We start from the raw sequence: 19,643 nt of genomic DNA, 5'->3' as shown, positions 1-19,643 counted from the left end.
AAGAAACTGAAGGAGAACAATATAAATTAAGGAAAAATGAGAAACCGACCAAGAAAAAGAATGAAAAAGATTGAGGGAGAACGATAGGTAGAGAGAGAGAGAGAGAATGAGAGAAATGGATATAGAGAACGTAAATGTAGAAACAAAAAACCATTTTTATTTATTTTCAAATTACATAGTAGTTGAGTAGATAAAGATGATTGTGAGTGAGAGTGTAAGGAAGGGAGATTGAGAGAGAGAGAGAGAGAGAGTAAAAACCCTTTTTTTTTTTTTATTTTCCAATCACCCAACATTAAAGGAAATTTTCAGTATAAGTTTTTTGGTGTATCTAACATGAATTAAGAGTCCCATATTGGCAACAACCACATAAGTCTCCAATGACATGGCAAGAGTTTTTATAATTTGAAATGTAGAGCCAGTTGTTAGAGTTTTGTTGGTTTATCAACTATAGAGTCAACTCCAACTATAATTTTCCTTAATTAAAACTAATTCAAAAGCAAAACTATTTTCTTATATAGATGGTGAATCTATAATCAAAATTTTCAAAGAAACACATGATATCACAATTAAATAATAAATATTTAAGTTATTTAAACATATTATTTCTTTTATTAAATTTTAATTTCTATATATATTTAAAATTTAAATAATTAATATAATGAAAAATTTATCACATAAAACGCATGTACTTAATTACTAATCAAAAGAAAAAAAAAGCACAATAGGTTCCATATTACATCTTTCCACATCATAAATTTTCCCTATCTAGTATTCAAATAATTTTATTTCTCGTTAGTCGATAACTTGCATGTGTTTGTGCTCCAATCGTGTTTCCTTGATTCACACAACCCACGGTAACAATCTCAAAAGTAAAAAAAGTTGGAACTTTTGTTACAGTGGGACCCAACTCTACATTCATCTCCCACGTTGTAAACCGCAATGGCTCACCGCTCACGTTCTTCCCTCTCCATTTGGTGGGACCTCCTATACGTGCCAATCATGTTACATTCAAGATCTTGATGAATGATTTTTCAATGGCCCTGATTTGAAGTAATGATTCAATTGGTACGAGGCAGCTATTAGCATTGATACCATGCGCAGTACGAAACTAGGAATTACTACCCTTTTTCCCCTCTGTCCTCAGAGTGAGTCTGACAGTCACCCACTGGTGGGTAACCTGTACCTGACGTGGCCAAATTTATGGCCACATGATAGATCAGGACCATTCATTTTAAATCTAATCTTCTGAAATCTGAATAGGTCAGCTGTTTGGGCCAGATCCAAGTCCTGAGTCTTCTTTAAATTGAGAGGAGGGATTTTGGATCTGCCACGTGGCTATCCTGTGTCTACGTTGGATCACGGTGACTTACCTACGGGCTACGGGTGACACTTTCAATTTTCTTCCGCTTTACGCTCTCACCTTGTGTCATTACGAGAAATCATTTTCTTTTCTCTTATGCCTCTTGTTCATCACCGTCGCTAATCAAAGTCAGCTAACAAAGTAGCAAGAACGAGAAGCCTCTCCTCAATTTCTCTGCCGTCTCTCTCTGTGTTCACGCCTTCACGCACATTGATAAAGCTTCGCGTGGTTGAGGAAGAGCTATATCAATCGAGTATGCGCAGATCTGACTTTGGACAATTTTGAACGATGGACGTCGATAAATCATCTCTCTGCAACTGCGTTGTCAATTTTCTCCTCGAAGAGAACTACTTACTCACTGCATTTGAGCTGCTTCACGAGCTCCTCGATGACGGCCGGGACGCCCAGGCTATCAGGCTTAAGGAGTTCTTCTCTGATACTTCTCAGTTCCCGCCAGATCAGATCTCCCGCTTCAACACTCTCCGAGGTAGAATTTCCTCTCCCTCTTCGATCTTACTTTTCCTTCTCTTAAAGCTGATCCGAATCTAATTCGTTTTCAATAGTCTCTGAAGCCATTTTCAAAGGTTTTATTGCTTGACTGTTTGTCGATTTCTTTAAGATTTCAATTCTAGGTGTTTGTTTTATTCAAACTTAGTAACTCAACTTTTTGTTTTTTCTTGCTCTTTGTCGTTGATTATTGAAAATTGAACTCTGTCGAATGAGATCTTACTAAATTTTCCACATTGATCGGCTGTGTTATATGATGATTAATTAGTCTGTGTATCTAGAAGGATGCATGATTTAGTGCATTCTAATCGCAACATCAGCATGCACTATGCTGTGATTAAGGTGGAAATTGGGGGAAATTTGGTCCATTAGTTTTGGTGATATAATGGTCTGAAATTGAAACGTGATGACAGTTCTCTTTATTTGCTCAGCTGCAGATATGCTCAAAATTGATAAACGGGCCACATTGAAGTAATCAGTTACATTAGGATTATGAAACCTTATTAGATTTATAATGTCTTTGTTTATTGTCATAGCTTCAGTTACATTTCAGTTTAGCCTACTGCTCTAGGGGATGATTGGATCAGTCAAATCTAATATGCAGGAAATACAAGGTTAATAAATTGAAACTTGAATTATAGTTGAAGAGGATGGATGCCCAACGATGGCTGGACATTTTGGAACTGCTTAGTTTTCCCGTATGGCACACATACTATGTGGATACTTTCAGATTATGAGTTTGTTGTTTCTGATTGTTCTATCTTTTGAGAACCAATGGTCTCCTTACTTTTGTGGGATTAGCCACATAAAATGGAATGCTATAGACAAGATACTTTATGTTAAAAATGAGAAGCAATGGTATGGTATCATTTTACCATATGAATGTCCTGAATTAATGATAACAGACATAGTGTCCTAAATTTTGAGGAAATTAATTTATTTGCGTTTGCTTTGTCAATTTTGGTATCTATATCCATATATTGGCATTTTAGGTTCCAATTATGCTCTTTTTTATTTGTTTAAGTACTTGCTAACACTTTGTTTTACTCATCAAAAGAGAGTTACCTCAGCAGAATATCTTTCTGCTTCAGGATGCTACAAAACTATCTTTAACATTACATGAGAGAGAAAAAAATAACTTTCTTTTTTCTGATCAGCCATGGACCAAAGAAGTTCTATGAATATAGAACAGAAGTGGAATAACAGAAGAAAATGATCTTAATGTATCAAGTGAAAAATGCACAGTGCCTTGTTAGCAAGTCACTCAATTCCTACTTACAACACTTTTGTCTTGTTTATTTGTTTTCCTGAATGATTATTAACATCTACATGTATCCATACTTATCCATCATTATATATACTTTTTTCTGTTACCTATACAACACATTGTGGACTCTCATTAATTCTAAGGTTAATGGTTTATGTCTCATTTTTACTGCATGCACCTATATTTTATAAACTGTTGATACATATGGGAAAATAAGTATCTCCAAGAGGAGCTCTATCTGTCCACCATGTGGCTAGATTTTGAAAGGATTGTAGATTGTGAAATCTAGATCACCTAATCATGGTCCTAGGGACCAGCTTAGAGTTACTCATTTTCTTATATATAAGCTCCTCAATGTTCAACTAATTGGATATTATTCCTGCTTTTTCCCCTTATGTCCATCAGATTTGGATTTATAAGCAAAATAATTTTTCTTTTTCATGGAAACAGTTGCCGATCCTCAGTGTTTACTGGAAGAGAAAGAAACTATTGAAGAAAAATTGGCAGTCAGTGAATATGAACTCCGTTTAGCCCAAGAAGATATTTCGAAACTTAAGGAAGAATTACAAAAGAGAAATGAATGCTCTGTAGAAGTCAATGGTATGATTTCCCTTTTGCTGCCATCTAAGGGACAGTGATGTGTACCTTTTGTGCATTTTGTTTACCTGTCTTAGGGGTCATTTGATAGTGGCTGTAGTGTCTGAACAGAATGATTTATTGTTTTATCCACCAGTGGATAAAATAATTATATAATAACATGTTTGAGGTATAGCAATTAATCCAACTTGAGCTTCAGCCCAAAGGAGCTTGCAACTTAAATAACAAAGCAATAAGTCATTTCAGCTCAGCCACTTCAGCTGTTATCAAACTGCTCCTTTGTCATGTCAATTTCTATTTAGTGATTCATTATGTAAAATGAATTTTCTTAAATAGAACGTAACATGATTTTTTTAGTACTGATTAATATTGTTTTAATGATACTTGCAATGAGTTCACATTGGCTCCCCACATAGCACACCTACATGTGCTCCACAGCACATCCCAATCATGTGGGGCGTGCTCTGTAGGGAGCCAATGTGAATTTGCTTGCAACCTCTTCTGGACTTGTGGTTCTTGTGATCATAGTTTTGGACAAGAGCAAAAATGGGACAAAACTTCCTACAATAGCTTATGCATGCTTACTATGAGCATGAAGTTATCCAGTAGTTGATATTGAAACTAAGGATTTATTTTTATCTTCTAAAATTGCATTTGAAACAACATTTGGTATAAAGACATTTTCGTGATCAGTATTTAACTTTTCTGGTCGGTGGTAAAAAGGCATTTTTTTCTTGTTTTTGTTGTGTTCTGATTCCCATTTCATTATAATTGCACCATCAGTAGTATGGTTGTTCATTTTCTTCCTTTTTATTACTTTTTGCACCTATCTATTAGTCATTCATGATATATATTTTTTGAAAGGTAAAGTAATAATTTTATTGAATCAGCAAATAACTCAGTACAACAAGAGAGCCAGCCACAAGTATCTGCTCAGATTTTAGGACAAGCTACAGATCCCAGATCGAAGTGGACTTAACTAATACAGGAACATTTAGTTCTTTAAAATCAGGTGTAACAGCCACCCAAGAAATCAGCTTGCTGACTGCCTGCTGTACTATCTCCTCCGTGCTCTTAGCTTTGTTGCTGAAGATTCTTCTATTCCTTTCAGACCAAACTGCCCATATCACTGCCACAGGAATAGTTCTCCAATTTAACCTCCCTTTTTTCTTCAAACCTTGGAGATTCCAGCAAAGCAGCAGATCTTTAACTGACTTTGGCATCACCCAATTAAGACCAGCTGCTCCAATGAAATGATACCAGACTTTTGAGGAGATAGGACAATGTAAGCACAGATGGTCGGTGGACTCGGGCAACAAAGCACACAACCCACACATCAGAGAAGGGAGCTGAATGCCCCTTCTGTCCAGGTTGAGTCTTGAGAGACATTTGTTCAGCACCATAGTCCAAACAAGGAATACAGACTTCGAGGGAGCACAGGACTTCCATACTTGCTGGTAGGGGAATTTAGTACTACCCATACTACTAAGCTTCAAGGTCAGGGATTTGACTGAGAAGCAGCCATCCTTACTCCAGGACCAACTCCACTCATCTTCACCTACAATGTCTATCGCTTGCTCCTGTAAAATTTGCAGAAGTTGCATCACACCTTCTATTTCCCAATCAAATAAATCTCTTCGGAATTGAGGATTCCAGATCACTGAGTTGTTAGAAATCACATAGGACTCTGCCACTGAAATTTCTTGATTAACTGCACATTGAAACAGAAGGGGAAATGCCTCAGCTAAAGGTCTGTCCATGCACCAGGGATCTTTCCAGAATTTCAGCCTATTTCCACTTCCCACTTTAAGTCTCACTCCCTCATGCATCATAGGAAAATATTTTAGAATCCCTTTCCAAACTGAACAACCCCATGTTGTGTATGGATCCTGAGATTCCCAATTACCCCGATCCACACCAAATTTTGTTGCAATTAAGATCCTCCACCAAGAGGATCTTTCTGTTGCAAAACTCCAACACCATTTACTTAATAAAGCCAAATTTACCACCTATAGTCTTCTAAGACCTAATCCACCTTCTGCCTTAGGAAGACAAACTTGATCCCAATTCACAAGGTGCATCTTCTTCTCTTCTTCCCACCCTCTCTAGAGAAAATCTCTCTGCATCTTATCAAGCTTCTTTGCAATTTTGAATGGCATAGGAAACATGGACATGAAGTAGGTAGGGAGATTGGCAAGGGTACTCTTGATAAGGACCACTCTCCCTCCTATAGACAAATATTTTGCCTTCCATAATGCCAGTTTTTTCTCCACTCTCTCAATTACTAGATCCCATAAAGAAGAAGAAAAACATTTGGCACCTAGTGGGAGGCCAAGGTATTTACCTGGCAAGTTCCACCTGGCAGGCCATCACTCTAGCAAAAGAATCCATATTAGGAACAAGGCCCACCGGGGTTATCTTACTTTTATGAAGATTAACTTTTAGGCCTGAAACAACTTCAAACCAACAAAGAATACCAAGTAGAACATCCACCTGGTTAAAAGAGGCATCAAGGAAACAGAGAGTGTCATCAGCAAACTGCAATAGATTAACTTTTTCCGCTTCTGGAGCAATTGCAAAACCATCCCACAAGCCATTTGCTGCTGCCTTTAAAGAGAGTTGGGTCAGGATTTCTGATATACAGATAAAGAGCAGCGGAGATAGCGGGTCCCCCTGTCTAAGAGCCCTTGTACTATCAGAAAACTCTACTGACTGCCCATTAATCAGCACTGAGAATTTGGGAGAAGAAACACAAACTTTTATCCAATTTCTCCATTTCTGACCAAAGCTCATTTTCTCTAGAACCTGATCCAGACACCTCCAATTAACATGGTCATATGCTTTTTCAATATCCAGCTTTACAATCAGCTCTGGGGAACCCTCCCTTAATGTTGAGTCAATAAGCTCATTTGCAATCAAGACAGAATCCAGCATTTGTCTCCCCGGCACAAAAGCAAACTGATTATTAGAAATAGCACTGCTTAGCACCTGCTTCATTCTCTCTTCTAACACCTTTCCGAGAATCTTGTAGAAGCTATTTAGAAGGCTGATGGGCCTAAAGTCCCTGATGTTTGTGGCTCCTTCCACTTTAGGGACTAAGGAGATGAAGGTAGCATTAAGACTTCTGTGTAAAGAAGCATTTCTGTGAAAATCTTGGAACACCTTTAACAGATCAGAATTAATGAAATTTCCAACATTTAATATAAAACAAATTAGACAAACCATCCGGCCCAGGAGATTTGTCCCCTTCTAGATTCCAGATTGCTGATTTGATTTCTTCTTCTGAAAAAGGTCTCTCAAGGAACATCTTCTGCTCTGAACTCAGCTTCTTGAAGGGTAAATCTAGAGGAAAAGGTCTCTTGTCCCATTTTTCTTTATATAGATTTTTGTAGAAAGCTGTAGCTACTGACTTGATTTCAACTACTGAATCCCCTACTTTATCCTCCCATTCCAGCTTTCTAATTGAAGACACTCTCATACGGGCATTGGCCATTTTGTGAAAGAAATGGGAATTTCTATCACCTAGCCTTAGCCAGGTTATCTTAGCTCTCTGTCTCCATTTAATCTCTTCTTTCACCATCACCTTATCAAATTTAGTTTTGGCCTGAATTCTCCTCAATCTCAATTCTTCCGAAATTAGACCTCCCTCTTCTTCCTTATCAATTTCTGAAATTATTTTCAAGTAGTTATTTTTCTCCGCTTCAAAATCTGCACCTTGTTCTGCCTTCCGGTTCTTGACCTTATCCTTAATTGCTCCCAACTTCTTCGCAAGGACAAATGAGCTAGTACCCTCCACCTAGAAATCATTCCACACTGATTCCAGCAAAGATAAAAAACCAACTTATTCAAACCAAGAGTTCTCAAATTTGAAAGGAGTCTTTACCTTTTCCCTATTCCTACAAATAAGCTGAATTGGAGTGTTATCTGAAACTGGTTTAGGGAGGGCCAGCTGTTCAAAATCCGGGAAATTTCCTCCCAATTTGACGAAACAAGAAATCTGTCCAGCCTAACTAGTGAGGGAATTTCTTGATTATTTGTCCAGGTAAACTGAGCTCCTATTAAAGGAAAATTCAGCAGCTCAAAATTATTAATAAATTCAGCAAACAAACTCTTCTCCCTGGATCTTCTATTTCTTGAATTCCTTTCCTCTGAAGACTAAAGAGCCTCTCATATCAGCCAATTCTGCCCAGAAATTTGTGTGCAACTCAGCAACTGAAGGTCCATAGACATTGATTATCTGAAATTGCTTACCATCCACAGATTCCAGAACTACTGAAAATGAAAATTGCTCAACTTTAAAGGAAATCAGATTACAAATCAGAGGGTTCCAGAGAGTCAATAAGCCCCCCGCAGTACCCCTAGCTGCTTTTGCCTTCCATCTTACTTGGCCCTCCCCCACACACTCTTCACTACTTCTGCCTCCGCCACTTCCAATTTAGTTTCTTGCAGTAGCACTATTTGTGACTTTGATCTTTTAATTGCAGTGCTCCTCGAAGATCCCCCACTACTCCCCGCCTTATCATTTAGCCCCCAAGTCAATCTCAGCAATTCTCTGTTTCTTTTTGACTGCTCCCCCCTCTTTTCCTTGCCGTCAGTTTGCCTCTTTCAACCAGAACCCTTTGCTCTACTTCTTCGAGATATTTTACCGAAGTGCGGAGAAGGAACTGCATTGGTATTGTAGGAGTGACAAATTTGAAAAGTTCCTAACATATGGAGTGGTCTTCTTTTTTTTTTTTTTTGAAGAGTAATGAGAGATTTTTTTTTAGAAATTAAAACAGGTACAATCTGATAAGGTATCAAGATGACACCTCAAGACAATGCATCAGAACATCAGTCTGGACTGAAGTGATTCACATTACAAGCTTGAATATCAAGAATGTCCCAAAAGTTCTCTGCAAAGTCTGAAGTACTAATTTGTTCAAAATTTTGAAGGGAGAGAACCCAACTTGTGATAGGTTTGAGCCACAATCACTTCAATACTTCTTTCTTTTGCTTCAAAGAGCCTTCTGTTCCTTTCCCACCACAGAGACCAGCACACTGCAAAAGGGATGCAGATCCAAATATTTTAACTTTCTTGCTTCCTCTGAATTTTCAACAAACAGAGAAAATCTCTGCTGTTGAGGATGGGTGGAAAATGGGGATCCCAAATGGAAAGGAGTAGAATCTCCAAATGAAGTTTGCTAAATTGCAAGAGTAGAACAGGTAAAAAGCAGTTTCCTCTTCGGACTTACACAAATGGCATAGCAAGCTATACTGAAGAACATTGTCCAATCCAATCATCCAAGCAAAAGTTTCAATTCTCGGGGGTACTAGATTTCCTCAAATTCCACTTATTTGATCACTGATCACAACTTCCTTAATGAGAGCCATGTAGAAGGACTTCACCGTGAACTTTCCATTTATGTACTTCTTCCACCACAACATAGTTTTCAAGGCGCCAAGGCGAGGCTCTTGTCGCCTAGGCGATGGTTTTTTTTTATGTTAAAAATATAGATCCTAGGGTAGTTCCCTAGGTACCATAACCATATTTCTTTAATAATTATTCATGATTTTCTTAAGAAAGTATAAAATTCATATTAAAGTATAGAAAATCAACATATTCATGATAAGAAAAGTATTAAGGAAAATAAAATTCAAAAAATATAGGGGCTGAACCCTTATTTTTGTTATAGGAAAAGAAGAAAATAAAAAGTATTGGTAGAAAACTTGGCGATTAGGCGAGGCGAGCTTCAAAGGGTGCCTTGTTGCCTAGGCGCCCGCCTAGGCGTCAACTTGACAACTATGCACCACAAATCATCTTCATTGGTTGTAGAGATTCTGGTTTGTTTTAGCTTGCCTAGCAAAAGGATGCATTCCTCCACCTCTTGATCAAGCAGGGGTCTTCTGAACCTAGGACTCCAAACCACCTGATCACTTCTGATTACATAGCAGGCCACCGAAACCTGATGATCAGCCGACCTATACAGCTTTGGACTGTTGAAATAATTTAGTTATTTGTGTTAGGGTCTGTTTGGCTAGTTAAAGCCTTTTTTATTTTCTGTTATTGTACTCACAACAGGGGCACAAACCTTTTCTTCTTCCTTTCTTTCTTCTTCTCTTCTCTCTTCTTCCCTTCTCTTCTCTACTTCCTCATATTTCAATCGATTTATTGCCAAGATGGTATCAGAGCAAGGCTGTTGAATCTAGGCGACCAAGTTTTCTCTTCAAGTTGCTGAATCTGGGTGGAACAGAGGATTGAATCTGGGCTGATCAAATCTGATCTGCAATGGTACAACCCTAAAGTTTTCTTTCTTCTTTTATTTCTTTCCTTGGTCGTGTACCAAGTGGAGAACAAATGAATCCAAACCATTGAATGTCGGCAGACTTTTGTGAGGGTTATACCTCTTTTATTTGTTGGATCGTGTGATCTTGTACCTGTGAAAAGGTGACTGTAGGTCACAGATGACCTGTTTTCTCTGCTCATTAGTCTGATTTCATGTGTGTTAGGATCTCTCTTATTGATTAATGTTGTGGTGGAACTTACTGGAAAACCAGTAGGCTGGGACTGTTCTTCATGCAGATCTGAAAATCAGTCTCGTCATAGTTCTTCTTTGGAAATTGGTGTTGTTTTTTGTCGATATAAGGGGGGACCCTAAGTTGAGAGTTTAGATAAAAAAAACTTTGTGTTTACAATGTCGTCTAAGAATTTTGCTACTTCAGAGATCTTAGGGAGCCACAATGGAGTGAGTGGGGGAATGGATATAAATTTTCCCATGGCTGTTATTCCCTTTGATGGCCTGAACTACCTTGAGTGGTCTAGGGGAATAAAACTCTACATCACTGCTAGGGGGAAAATAGGATACATCAATGGGAGAGTGAAGGAACCGAAGAACGGAAGTGCTGAATATGATAGGTGGAACCAAGAGAATAGTATGGTGATGTCATGGCTCTTGGTTTCCATGCTGCCATAGGTAAGGAACACTTTTATGTGGGCTGAAACTGCTTGTGTGATATGGGAACAAGTAGAGTCCACCTATTCAGAGCAGAGACACTATGCCAAGATATACCAACTGCAAGCTGAATCCTCTACTTGCAAGCAGGGGAAGAGGAGTCTCTCGATGTACTATTCTGATTTGACATCGATATGAAAAGAACTTGATCACTACCAGAATGTGAACTGGAAGTGTGATGAAGATGCAAAGGCATATAAGTCACTTGTATCTCAGCAACGGGTCTTTGCCTTCCTCCTAGGGCTGAATCCTTCATATGAGTCCATCAGGGTGCAGATCTTGGGTAGTAAAGACTTGCCATTAGTTCAGGAGGTGTATGCCTTAGTGCAATCAGAAGAGAGTAGAAGAAGTGTGATGAATTGTGTAGAGGGGGAGTTAGTTGCCCTACCTGTCCGAGGAAATTCGGATACAAATGTCGGAGGTGCTTTTAAGAAAGGTGACTCTTAGAAGACAACAGATGATAAGAGTAAGCTTTGGTGCACTCACTGCTAGAAGACAAGACACTAGAGATACATGTTGGGATCTCCATGGAAAACCTAAATGAGCACAGGATTTGGGTAAGAAGTCAACACCTGATCATGTTAAGAAACCAAGTCAGCAGAATCAGAAAAAGTATAACTCAGCTAACATGGCATCTTCAGAGACTAGTCCATTGGTAACTCAGGAGAGGCATCCCAGTTCTGACCCTAAGGAAGAAATTATCAACTCCTTTTCATGACCATTGGAATTGTATGGTAGGACTCTCCGCTAGATGGATTCTGGTCCTACTCCCTCTACCTTTTTCGTGTCTACATCAGGTAACGCTGCCACTGCCTTCCATGTGTAATATCATACCACTGATTCTCCTTGGGTTATTGACACCAGAGCCTCAAACCACATGACCGGTAAGTCAAATTTATTTCAAACATATAACCTTTTCTCTGGGTGAGATAAGGTGAGAGTAGCTGATGGTTCTTTCTCTACCATGGCTGGCCAAGGTACCATACCTCTCCCACTCGGCCTTACCCTTTCTAATGTACTGCATGTTCCGAAATTACCTATAAATTTGTTTTCCATCAGTAGTATAACTCACTCCTTGAACTGTTCAGTCACTTTCTTTTGGTCTTCGTGTGTGATTTAGGATTTGGCCTCGGGGAAGACGATTGGTAGAGGAAGCATGGTGGATGGTCTCTACGTGTTGGAGAATAAAGCTGGTCTTGTGGCTACAAAGTCCATGAGTTTGTCTAGTGAGAGTCAATCCTATTTATGGCACAGTCATCTTGGCCATCTTTCTTTTGAGTCATTAAAAGTTATGTTCCCAAATTTGTTTGAGTCCTTGTCAATGAGTCAGTTACAGTGTTAGACATGTCAATTGAGTAAACATTGTAGAAGTTCTTTTCCTTCAAGAAATAAAAGATCTGAATTTCCATTTCATATTGTTTATTCTGATGTTTGGGGTCCTGTTACTCTACCTACTGAGGCTGGATGTAAGTACTTTATTACCTTGATTGATGATTACTCTAGATACACTTGGATTTACCCTATGTGATCTAGAGATGAAGTGCCAAAAATTGTGAAAGACTTCCAACGCATGGTGTTCACTCAGTTCCAAACTGAAATTCATATCTTCCAGTCAGACAATGCGAAGGAATACTTCCATAGTGATCTCATGGAGTTTTTTGCTTCGAGTGGGTCATTTCAACGAAGCTCTTGTGCTAGGACACCCCAACAAAACGGTATTGTTGAAAGAAAGAACTGTCACCTTCTCGAAGTAGCTCGTGGCTTATTAATTCATATGAATGTGCCAAACCGTTTTTGGATGGATGCAGTTTTGTGTGCTACATACATCATCAATCATATGCCATCTCGGTTACTAGAGTATAAGGCCCCACATTAGCTTCTCTGTTTCCTACAGCTCCGTTGTCCACCATTCTGATGCGTGTTTTTGGGTGTCGTTGCTTTGTCCATAACTTGTCCCCTACTCGAGGTAAGCTTGATCCTCAGACTATTCCTTGTGTTTTCCTTGGTTACCCTTTATCTTAAAAGGGGTATCGTTGCTATGATCCTATATCTCGCAAGTACTATGTCTCCATTGATGTTTCCTTCTTTGAGAATCGACATTTCTTTTCGATTTCTTCTTAGGGGGAGAGTAGGGTTGAGGAGAAACAGGCGGCTCAAACTCAACTACCTCCTTTACCCGATCCTCCTCCATTACGTATCTTTCATCGTCGCCATAAAAGCCAACAGAGTTCAAGAGCTGTGGAACCTGACACTATGCAACCAACATCATCGGATTCGCCAAAGGCAGATCCTTTTCATCAGTCAGGTACACTTGCTCCTATTAATATGCCTGTTCCTCTCAATATTGATTCCCCTGTCATCAATGATCTTGATGTTCCTATTGCTAAGAGAAAGGGTGTTAGATCTTGTACCACTAATCATCCTATCTCTAATTTTGTGTACTATGATCACATTTCACCTTCATTATGTGCATTCCTCTCTTTTGTGGACGGTGTTCCTGTTCCTAAGAATGTGGCAGAAGCTTTATCTAAACCTGAATGGACAAATGCAATGTAGGAAGAAATTGATGCATTACACAAAAATGGCACTTGGGAGTTGGTGGATCTTCCTGAAGGGAAGGAACCAGTGGGTTGCAAGTGGGTGTTCACAGTGAAACACAAGGCTGATGGAACTGTTGAAAGGTACAAGGCTAGACTGGTAGCAAGAGGTTTTACACAGGTATATGGAGTGGACTATGCAGAGACTTTTGCTCCAGTAGCCAAGATGAAATCTATTAGGATTCTTCTTTCATTGGCAGCAAATCTTGACTGGGAACTTCACCAATTGGACATCAAAAATGCTTTCTTGAATGGTGACTTGGAAGAGGGAGTGTACATGATCCAACCTCCAGGTTTTTGTGCTAAAGGCAGTGAACAAAAAGTGTGCAGGTTAAAAAAATCTTTATATGGGTTGAAACAATCACCTCGGGCTTGGTTTAGTAAGTTCCACTTGGCAGTTCAACAGATGGGGTTCAAACAATGCCAGTCAAATCAAATTCTATTTGTGGAAAAAGGTGAAGGGAAAATTGCAGCTATAATTGTGTATGTGGATGACATAATGATCACAGGAGATTGGGAAGCTCAAATACGGAAACTAAAAAAATTCTTAGCCACTCAATTTGAGGTGAAAGATCTAGGCCCCTTACGTTATTTCCTTCGAATTGAAGTTGCCCGCTCTCACAAGGGCATCTTTATTTCCCAACGGAAATATGTACTAGATCTACTAGAAGATACAGGCAAGTTGGGGGTAAAACCAATTGACTCACCAATTGAATCTAATCATTAGCTGGGAGACAGTCAGGGAGAGTTTTTGAAAGATGTGAAGAAGTTCCAGAGACTCGTATGGAGACTCTTGTATTTGTCTAAGACTAGGCCTAATATTGCTTATGCAGTGGGTGTCCTTAGTCAGTTCATGCACAATCCTAGGCCAACTCACTTTGAAGCTGTAGAGAGGATCCTTAGATACCTCAAGAAGTTTCCTGGAGCTGGTTTGTTGTTCTAGAAACATGGACACTTAAAGGTGGAAGTATATACTGATGCTGATTGGGCAGGAGCAGTTGATGACCAAAAGTCTACCAGTGGGTATTGTGCCTTTGTAGGAGGAAACCTGGTCACATGGAGAAGTAAAAAACAAAATGTGGTGGCTAGATCTAGTGCTGAAGCAGAATATAGAGCGATGTCTCACGGGGTTGCTGAAATCATGTGGATAAGAAATCTGTTAGGTGAGCTGGGTTTTGCAGTGAGCAACCCTATGCCACTCTACCGTGACAATAAAGCTGCCATCAATATTGCTGCTAATCCAATCCTGCATGATAGGACGAAACACATTGAAGTGGACAAGCATTTTATTAGAGAGAAACTTGTAAATGGAGAAGTGTGTACTCCATATGTCAGCTCAGAAGAACTTGTAGATATCTTTACCAAAGGTCTTCATCATGTGCGGTACAATGATTTGTGTGACAAGTTGGGCATGATTGACATCTATTCTCCAACTTGAGGGGGAGTGTTGAAATAATTTAGTTATTTGTGTTAGGGTCTGTTTGGCTAGTTAAAGCCTTTTTTTTATTTTTTGTTATTGTACTCGCTTACAGCAGGGGCACATGAGTCTTTTCCCTTCTTATTTCTGCCGCCCTATATAACATAATAGAAGCTGGCGCCGCCAGTACTGTTCCATTGCTCCAAACCTTTTCTTCTTCTCTTCTCTACTTCCTCATATTTCAATCGGATTTATTGCCAAGATGGACAAACCGATAAAGATCACACAGCTTCCTATCCTTTTCCAACCCAAACCTCTATAATCATATTTGCTCATAAGAGTTTTATTGAATATCTTTATCCTTTAGCTCCAACCCCCATAATGCTTTTGGTTTGCACACAGTTGAAAAACAGCCCACTTGATGTATGGAACTGTTTGAGATTAGATGCAAACCAGAAAATGAACAAACAAGAGAGGAAGAGAAGAGAGAGCTGGCGGCAATGAGTGTTAGAGAGTAAGAGGTTCGAACATAACCCCTCTCTAACACTCTAAACATCTTATTAATAAGTTAATCTTTGACAAATTACAGAGAGGCCCTTGAGTGAGCAGGAAAATACAAAAAAATAGAATATTACAGAGTATGGGCCTAGAATAAGGCCCAGGCCCACAACAGAGAGAGAAACATAACATAACATGAAATGACAGTCTATGGGCCATTCGGCCCATCTTCTCTACACTCCCCCTCAAGCTGAGCATAGATGTTAATCATGCCCAGCTTGCCAGTGTCATGTTGAAGCCTTGCCTTGGAAATGCCCTTGGTGAGAAAATCTGCCAATTGTCCTTCAGAAGTAATGAATGGAAGACACACTTCACCGGAGGAGACTCTTTCACGAATAAAGTGTCTATCAACCTCAATATGTTTGGTTCTATCATGTTGTACCGGGTTGTGAGCAATGTTGATGGCAGCCTGATTATCACAGTACAACATCATGGGTTTGTCATGATCTACCCCAAGTTCTTCCATTAAGGACCTTAGCCACAACAATTCCGAGACTCCATGTGCCATGGCTCTATATTCTGCTTCTGCAGAGGATCGAGCCACAACTGTTTGTTTCTTACTCCTCCAAGAGACAACATTACCAGCCACCAGACTGCAATACCTTGAAGTAGATCTTCTATCATCAATATTTCCAGCCCAATCAGCATCAGTATAGGCTTCAAGTTTCAGATGACCATGTTTGGCAAATATAATTCCTTTTCCTGGAGAGCCTTTCAGATAGCACAAAATCCGTTCTGCTGCTGCCATATGGGTATCTCTAGGAGCATGCATGAACTGGCTAATGCAACTGACAGCATACGCAATATCTGGCCTAGTCATGCACAGGTACAAAAGCTTCCCAAGAAGTCTCTGAAAGACCCCTTTGTCTTCCAACAAAGTTCCATCCGAAGCTGAAAGTTTGTGACTCATATCAATAGGAGTTGCAGCTGGTCTTGCACCCAATTTTCCAGTTTCAGACAACAAATCAAGGACATATTTCCTCTAGGAAATAAGAATCCCATCCCTGGATCTGGCAACTTCTATGCCAAGGAAATATCTCAACTCCCCCAGATCCTTAATCTCAAATTCTGTATGGAGGAAAGACTTAAGGCCCAGAATGCCTGAGGCATCATCACCAGTCACTATAATGTCATCAACATACACAATGAGATACACTGCTAGAGACCCACTTTTCTTCACAAAAAGAGTATGATCTGACTGTGTCTGAACATAGCCGAATTTAACAAGTGCAGCTCTAAATCTCTCAAACCAGGCTCTAGGAGATTGTTTGAGGCCATAAAGAGATTTCTTCAGTTTACATACCTTTCCTTGCATATCTTTCCCATACATTCCTGGAGGAAGACACATGTAGACCTCCTCATGTAAGTCACCATTCAGAAATGCATTCTTTACATCTAACTGATAGAGAGGTCAATCAAAGTGAGCTGCCAGAGATAAAAGAACCCTCACAGATGTCATCTTAGCAACAGGGGCAAAAGTCTCCAGATAGTCAATCCCATATGTCTGTGTGTAGCCCTTTGCAACAAGTCTGGCCTTGTACCTCTCAATAGTCCCATCTGCCCTGTATTTAATGGTAAAAACCCACTTGCATCCAACTGGATCCTTCCCTTCAGGCAAATCCACCACCTCCCAAGTACCATTTTCATGTAGAGCATCCATTTCAGCCTGCATGGCATCTCTCCATTCTGGAATCCCAAGAGCTTCTGATACAGACCTAGGAATGGGGTTAGAAGCAACTGAAGAGAGGTAGGCACAATATGAAGGGAAAAGTAGGTCATAAGAAAGGTGTTTGGAAATGCAGTGTGCAGTGCACTTCCGCTTTCCTTTCCTAACTGCAATGGGGACATCAAGATCTGGGAAGGGGGATTCCAAGGGAGCTGAAGCAATACCTGTTATCTCATCTGTGATTGGGAGGGTATGAGCCTCATCTGTTGTAAGGGAAACCACTTGCTCATTCCTGGATCTCTGCCTTTGATACACTTTGGGATTATGGGTAGGACGAGGAGGTAAAGAAATAGGAGCACTAGGACAAGAGGAATGAAGTGACTGATCCTCCTTTGATTCATTTTGTGAGGATACAGATTTGTCAAGAGACTGAACTGGGATAGGAAGGGGAAGAGCAAAAACTTGTGACAGACTCTCCCCCTGTTGACAATGTCCTTCCTGAGAGGAACCATAAAAAGGAGAAAGTTCATCAAAGGTAACATCCATAGAGACATGTCTGGTGCCAGCCTTTGGATCAAAACAACAATAACCCTTTTGTGTGGGGGAGTAACCAAGGAAGATGCATTTGTGGGCTTTTGGTTCAAACTTGTGTCTCTGCACACTTGGAATGTGAACATAACAGGTACAATCAAACACACGAAGAGGAATTGGGAAGAGATCCTTATCTGGATGAAGAATACTGAAGGGGGATTTAAACCCTAAAACCCTAGATGGCATACGGTTTATGAGATAGGTAGCAGTAAGTACAGCATCACCCCAAAATCTTGTGGGAACATGTGAGGCAAATAAAAGGCTCCTTGCAACTTCAACAATATGTCTATTTTTCCTCTCAGCAACTCCATTTTGTTCAGGGGTTCTAACACAAGAGCTTTGGTGAATAACCCCCATGTCAGTGAGATACAAGGATAAGCTCTTCTCAAAATACTCTTTTGCATTGTCAGATCTGAAAACCTTAATTCTGGTACCAAATTGAGTTAAAACAAGCTCATGAAATTGCCTCACAAGTCTCGGGACTTCGTCTCGGGATTTCATTAAGTATATCCAAGTGAATCTAGAAAAGTCATCAATAAACAGGATAAAGTATTTGTAGCCCCCCATAGAGGATAAGTGGTAAGGCCCCCACACATCAGAGTGTACAATATGAAAAAGAAAAGAGGATCTTTTATTGCTCACAGGGTAATTTTTTCTACAATGCTTTGACAACTGACATGACTCACAATTGAGACTGGACACACTGACTCCCTTAAACAGTTTGGGAAGCAAATGACTTAAAGCAGAAAAAGGTAAATGACCCAACCGACAATGACTCAACATAATTTGACTGACAGACTCTGAAGAAGTAGAACCAAAAGCAACATTCTTGGGATGATCAAAGCATTGGCCAGGGGTGTCAAACAAGTATATTCCATTTGCTTCATGGCCACTCCCAATCACCTTCCGAGACTTTAGGTCTTGAAACACACAGTGAGAAGGGAAAAATGTTACACAACAATTCAATGACTTGGTCAAGCTACTTACAGATAACAAATTGGTATTTAACTTAGGTACATGAAGAGTGGAAGATAAGAGTAAAGAGTCTGTAGGCTTGACAGTTCCCTTGCCAGAAATAGGGGCAAGAGAACCATCAGCTAAGGTGATTTTGTCACGACCAGGAAGCAAATCATATGACACAAACAAAGTGGAAAGGTTGGTCATGTGATCAGAAGCACCTGAGTCAATGATCCAAGGGGTCTTGGGATTACCTGAGGTAGATGCATGGTTAGCAGAAGCCCTTATACCTGAGTGAGCAAATGCAGTGGTGGCTGGACTTCCAGAAGGGTTGGATGATGAAGTTACACCTTCAAGCTGGCTGATCATCCTTCCAAACTTCTCATATTCAGCTTTCACGGCTGCCAATTGTGCACTTGCAGACTCAAACTCTGTATCTGTACTTGTGGCTGTATGTGCACTTCCTGTCTTTCTACTGTCATTCTTCTTCTGGAATCGGATAGGGACAAGACTGGGATGCAATTTCCAGCACTTGTCCTTAGTGTGTTTCGGCTTCTTGCAATATTCACACACCACCTCCTTCTTTCCTGTGCCACTGGGAGCTCCTGTAACCCCTTTGGGTTTGATTCCCATGTTTGCAAAATGATCATTGATACTGACCCCTTGAACCTGCACTTGCCTCCTACTTTCTTCACTGCTGACCAAAGTATATGCTTGAGACAATGAAACATCTTCCTTGGACAAGATGTTTTGCTTTGTAATGTCATATTCAGAATTCAGCCCTGTCAAGAACTCAAAGACCCTATTCCTTTCCACCAATTTCCTATATGTTTCAGCATCCTTAGGAGTATCCCATGTCACGGCCTCTATCAAATCAATCTCTTGCCATATAGATTTTAGGGTTGAGAAGTATGCTGCAAGTGACTTCTCCCCCTGTCTTAGATTTTTCACATCACTTCTCAGTTTGTAAGCTCTGGCAACATTCAACTTCTGGGAGTAAGTTTCTGCAACACTATCCCAGATTTCTTTAGCCGAGTTCATCCACAGATAATGCTGACTAATCTGTGGCTGCATTGAGTTCACAAGCCACCAAATCACTGTGTAGTTTTCTTGTACCCATCTCTCATAAGATGGATC

At 39.9% G+C, this 19,643-nt stretch overlaps 1 protein-coding gene across 1 annotated transcript in view; it reads left to right on the top strand.

The window, feature by feature from the left end:
• The first annotated feature begins 1,403 nt into the window (after positions 1-1,403).
• Positions 1,404-19,643, top strand: part of LOC148854921 (HEAT repeat-containing protein) — a 39,489-nt gene continuing 21,249 nt past the window's right edge. Inside the window, 2 exon segments of the mRNA XM_088941240.1 lie at positions 1,404-1,847; positions 3,585-3,734. Coding sequence (XP_088797366.1) covers positions 1,649-1,847; positions 3,585-3,734 — 349 coding nt within the window. The 5' untranslated portion in view covers positions 1,404-1,648.

Source organism: Nelumbo lutea, chromosome 4 (genome assembly GCF_056320005.1).
Source record: "Nelumbo lutea isolate HS-2025 chromosome 4, American lotus-T2T, whole genome shotgun sequence".
NCBI classification, from domain to species: Eukaryota; Viridiplantae; Streptophyta; class Magnoliopsida; order Proteales; family Nelumbonaceae; genus Nelumbo; species Nelumbo lutea.
This window is presented reverse-complemented; position numbering and strand designations above follow the sequence as displayed.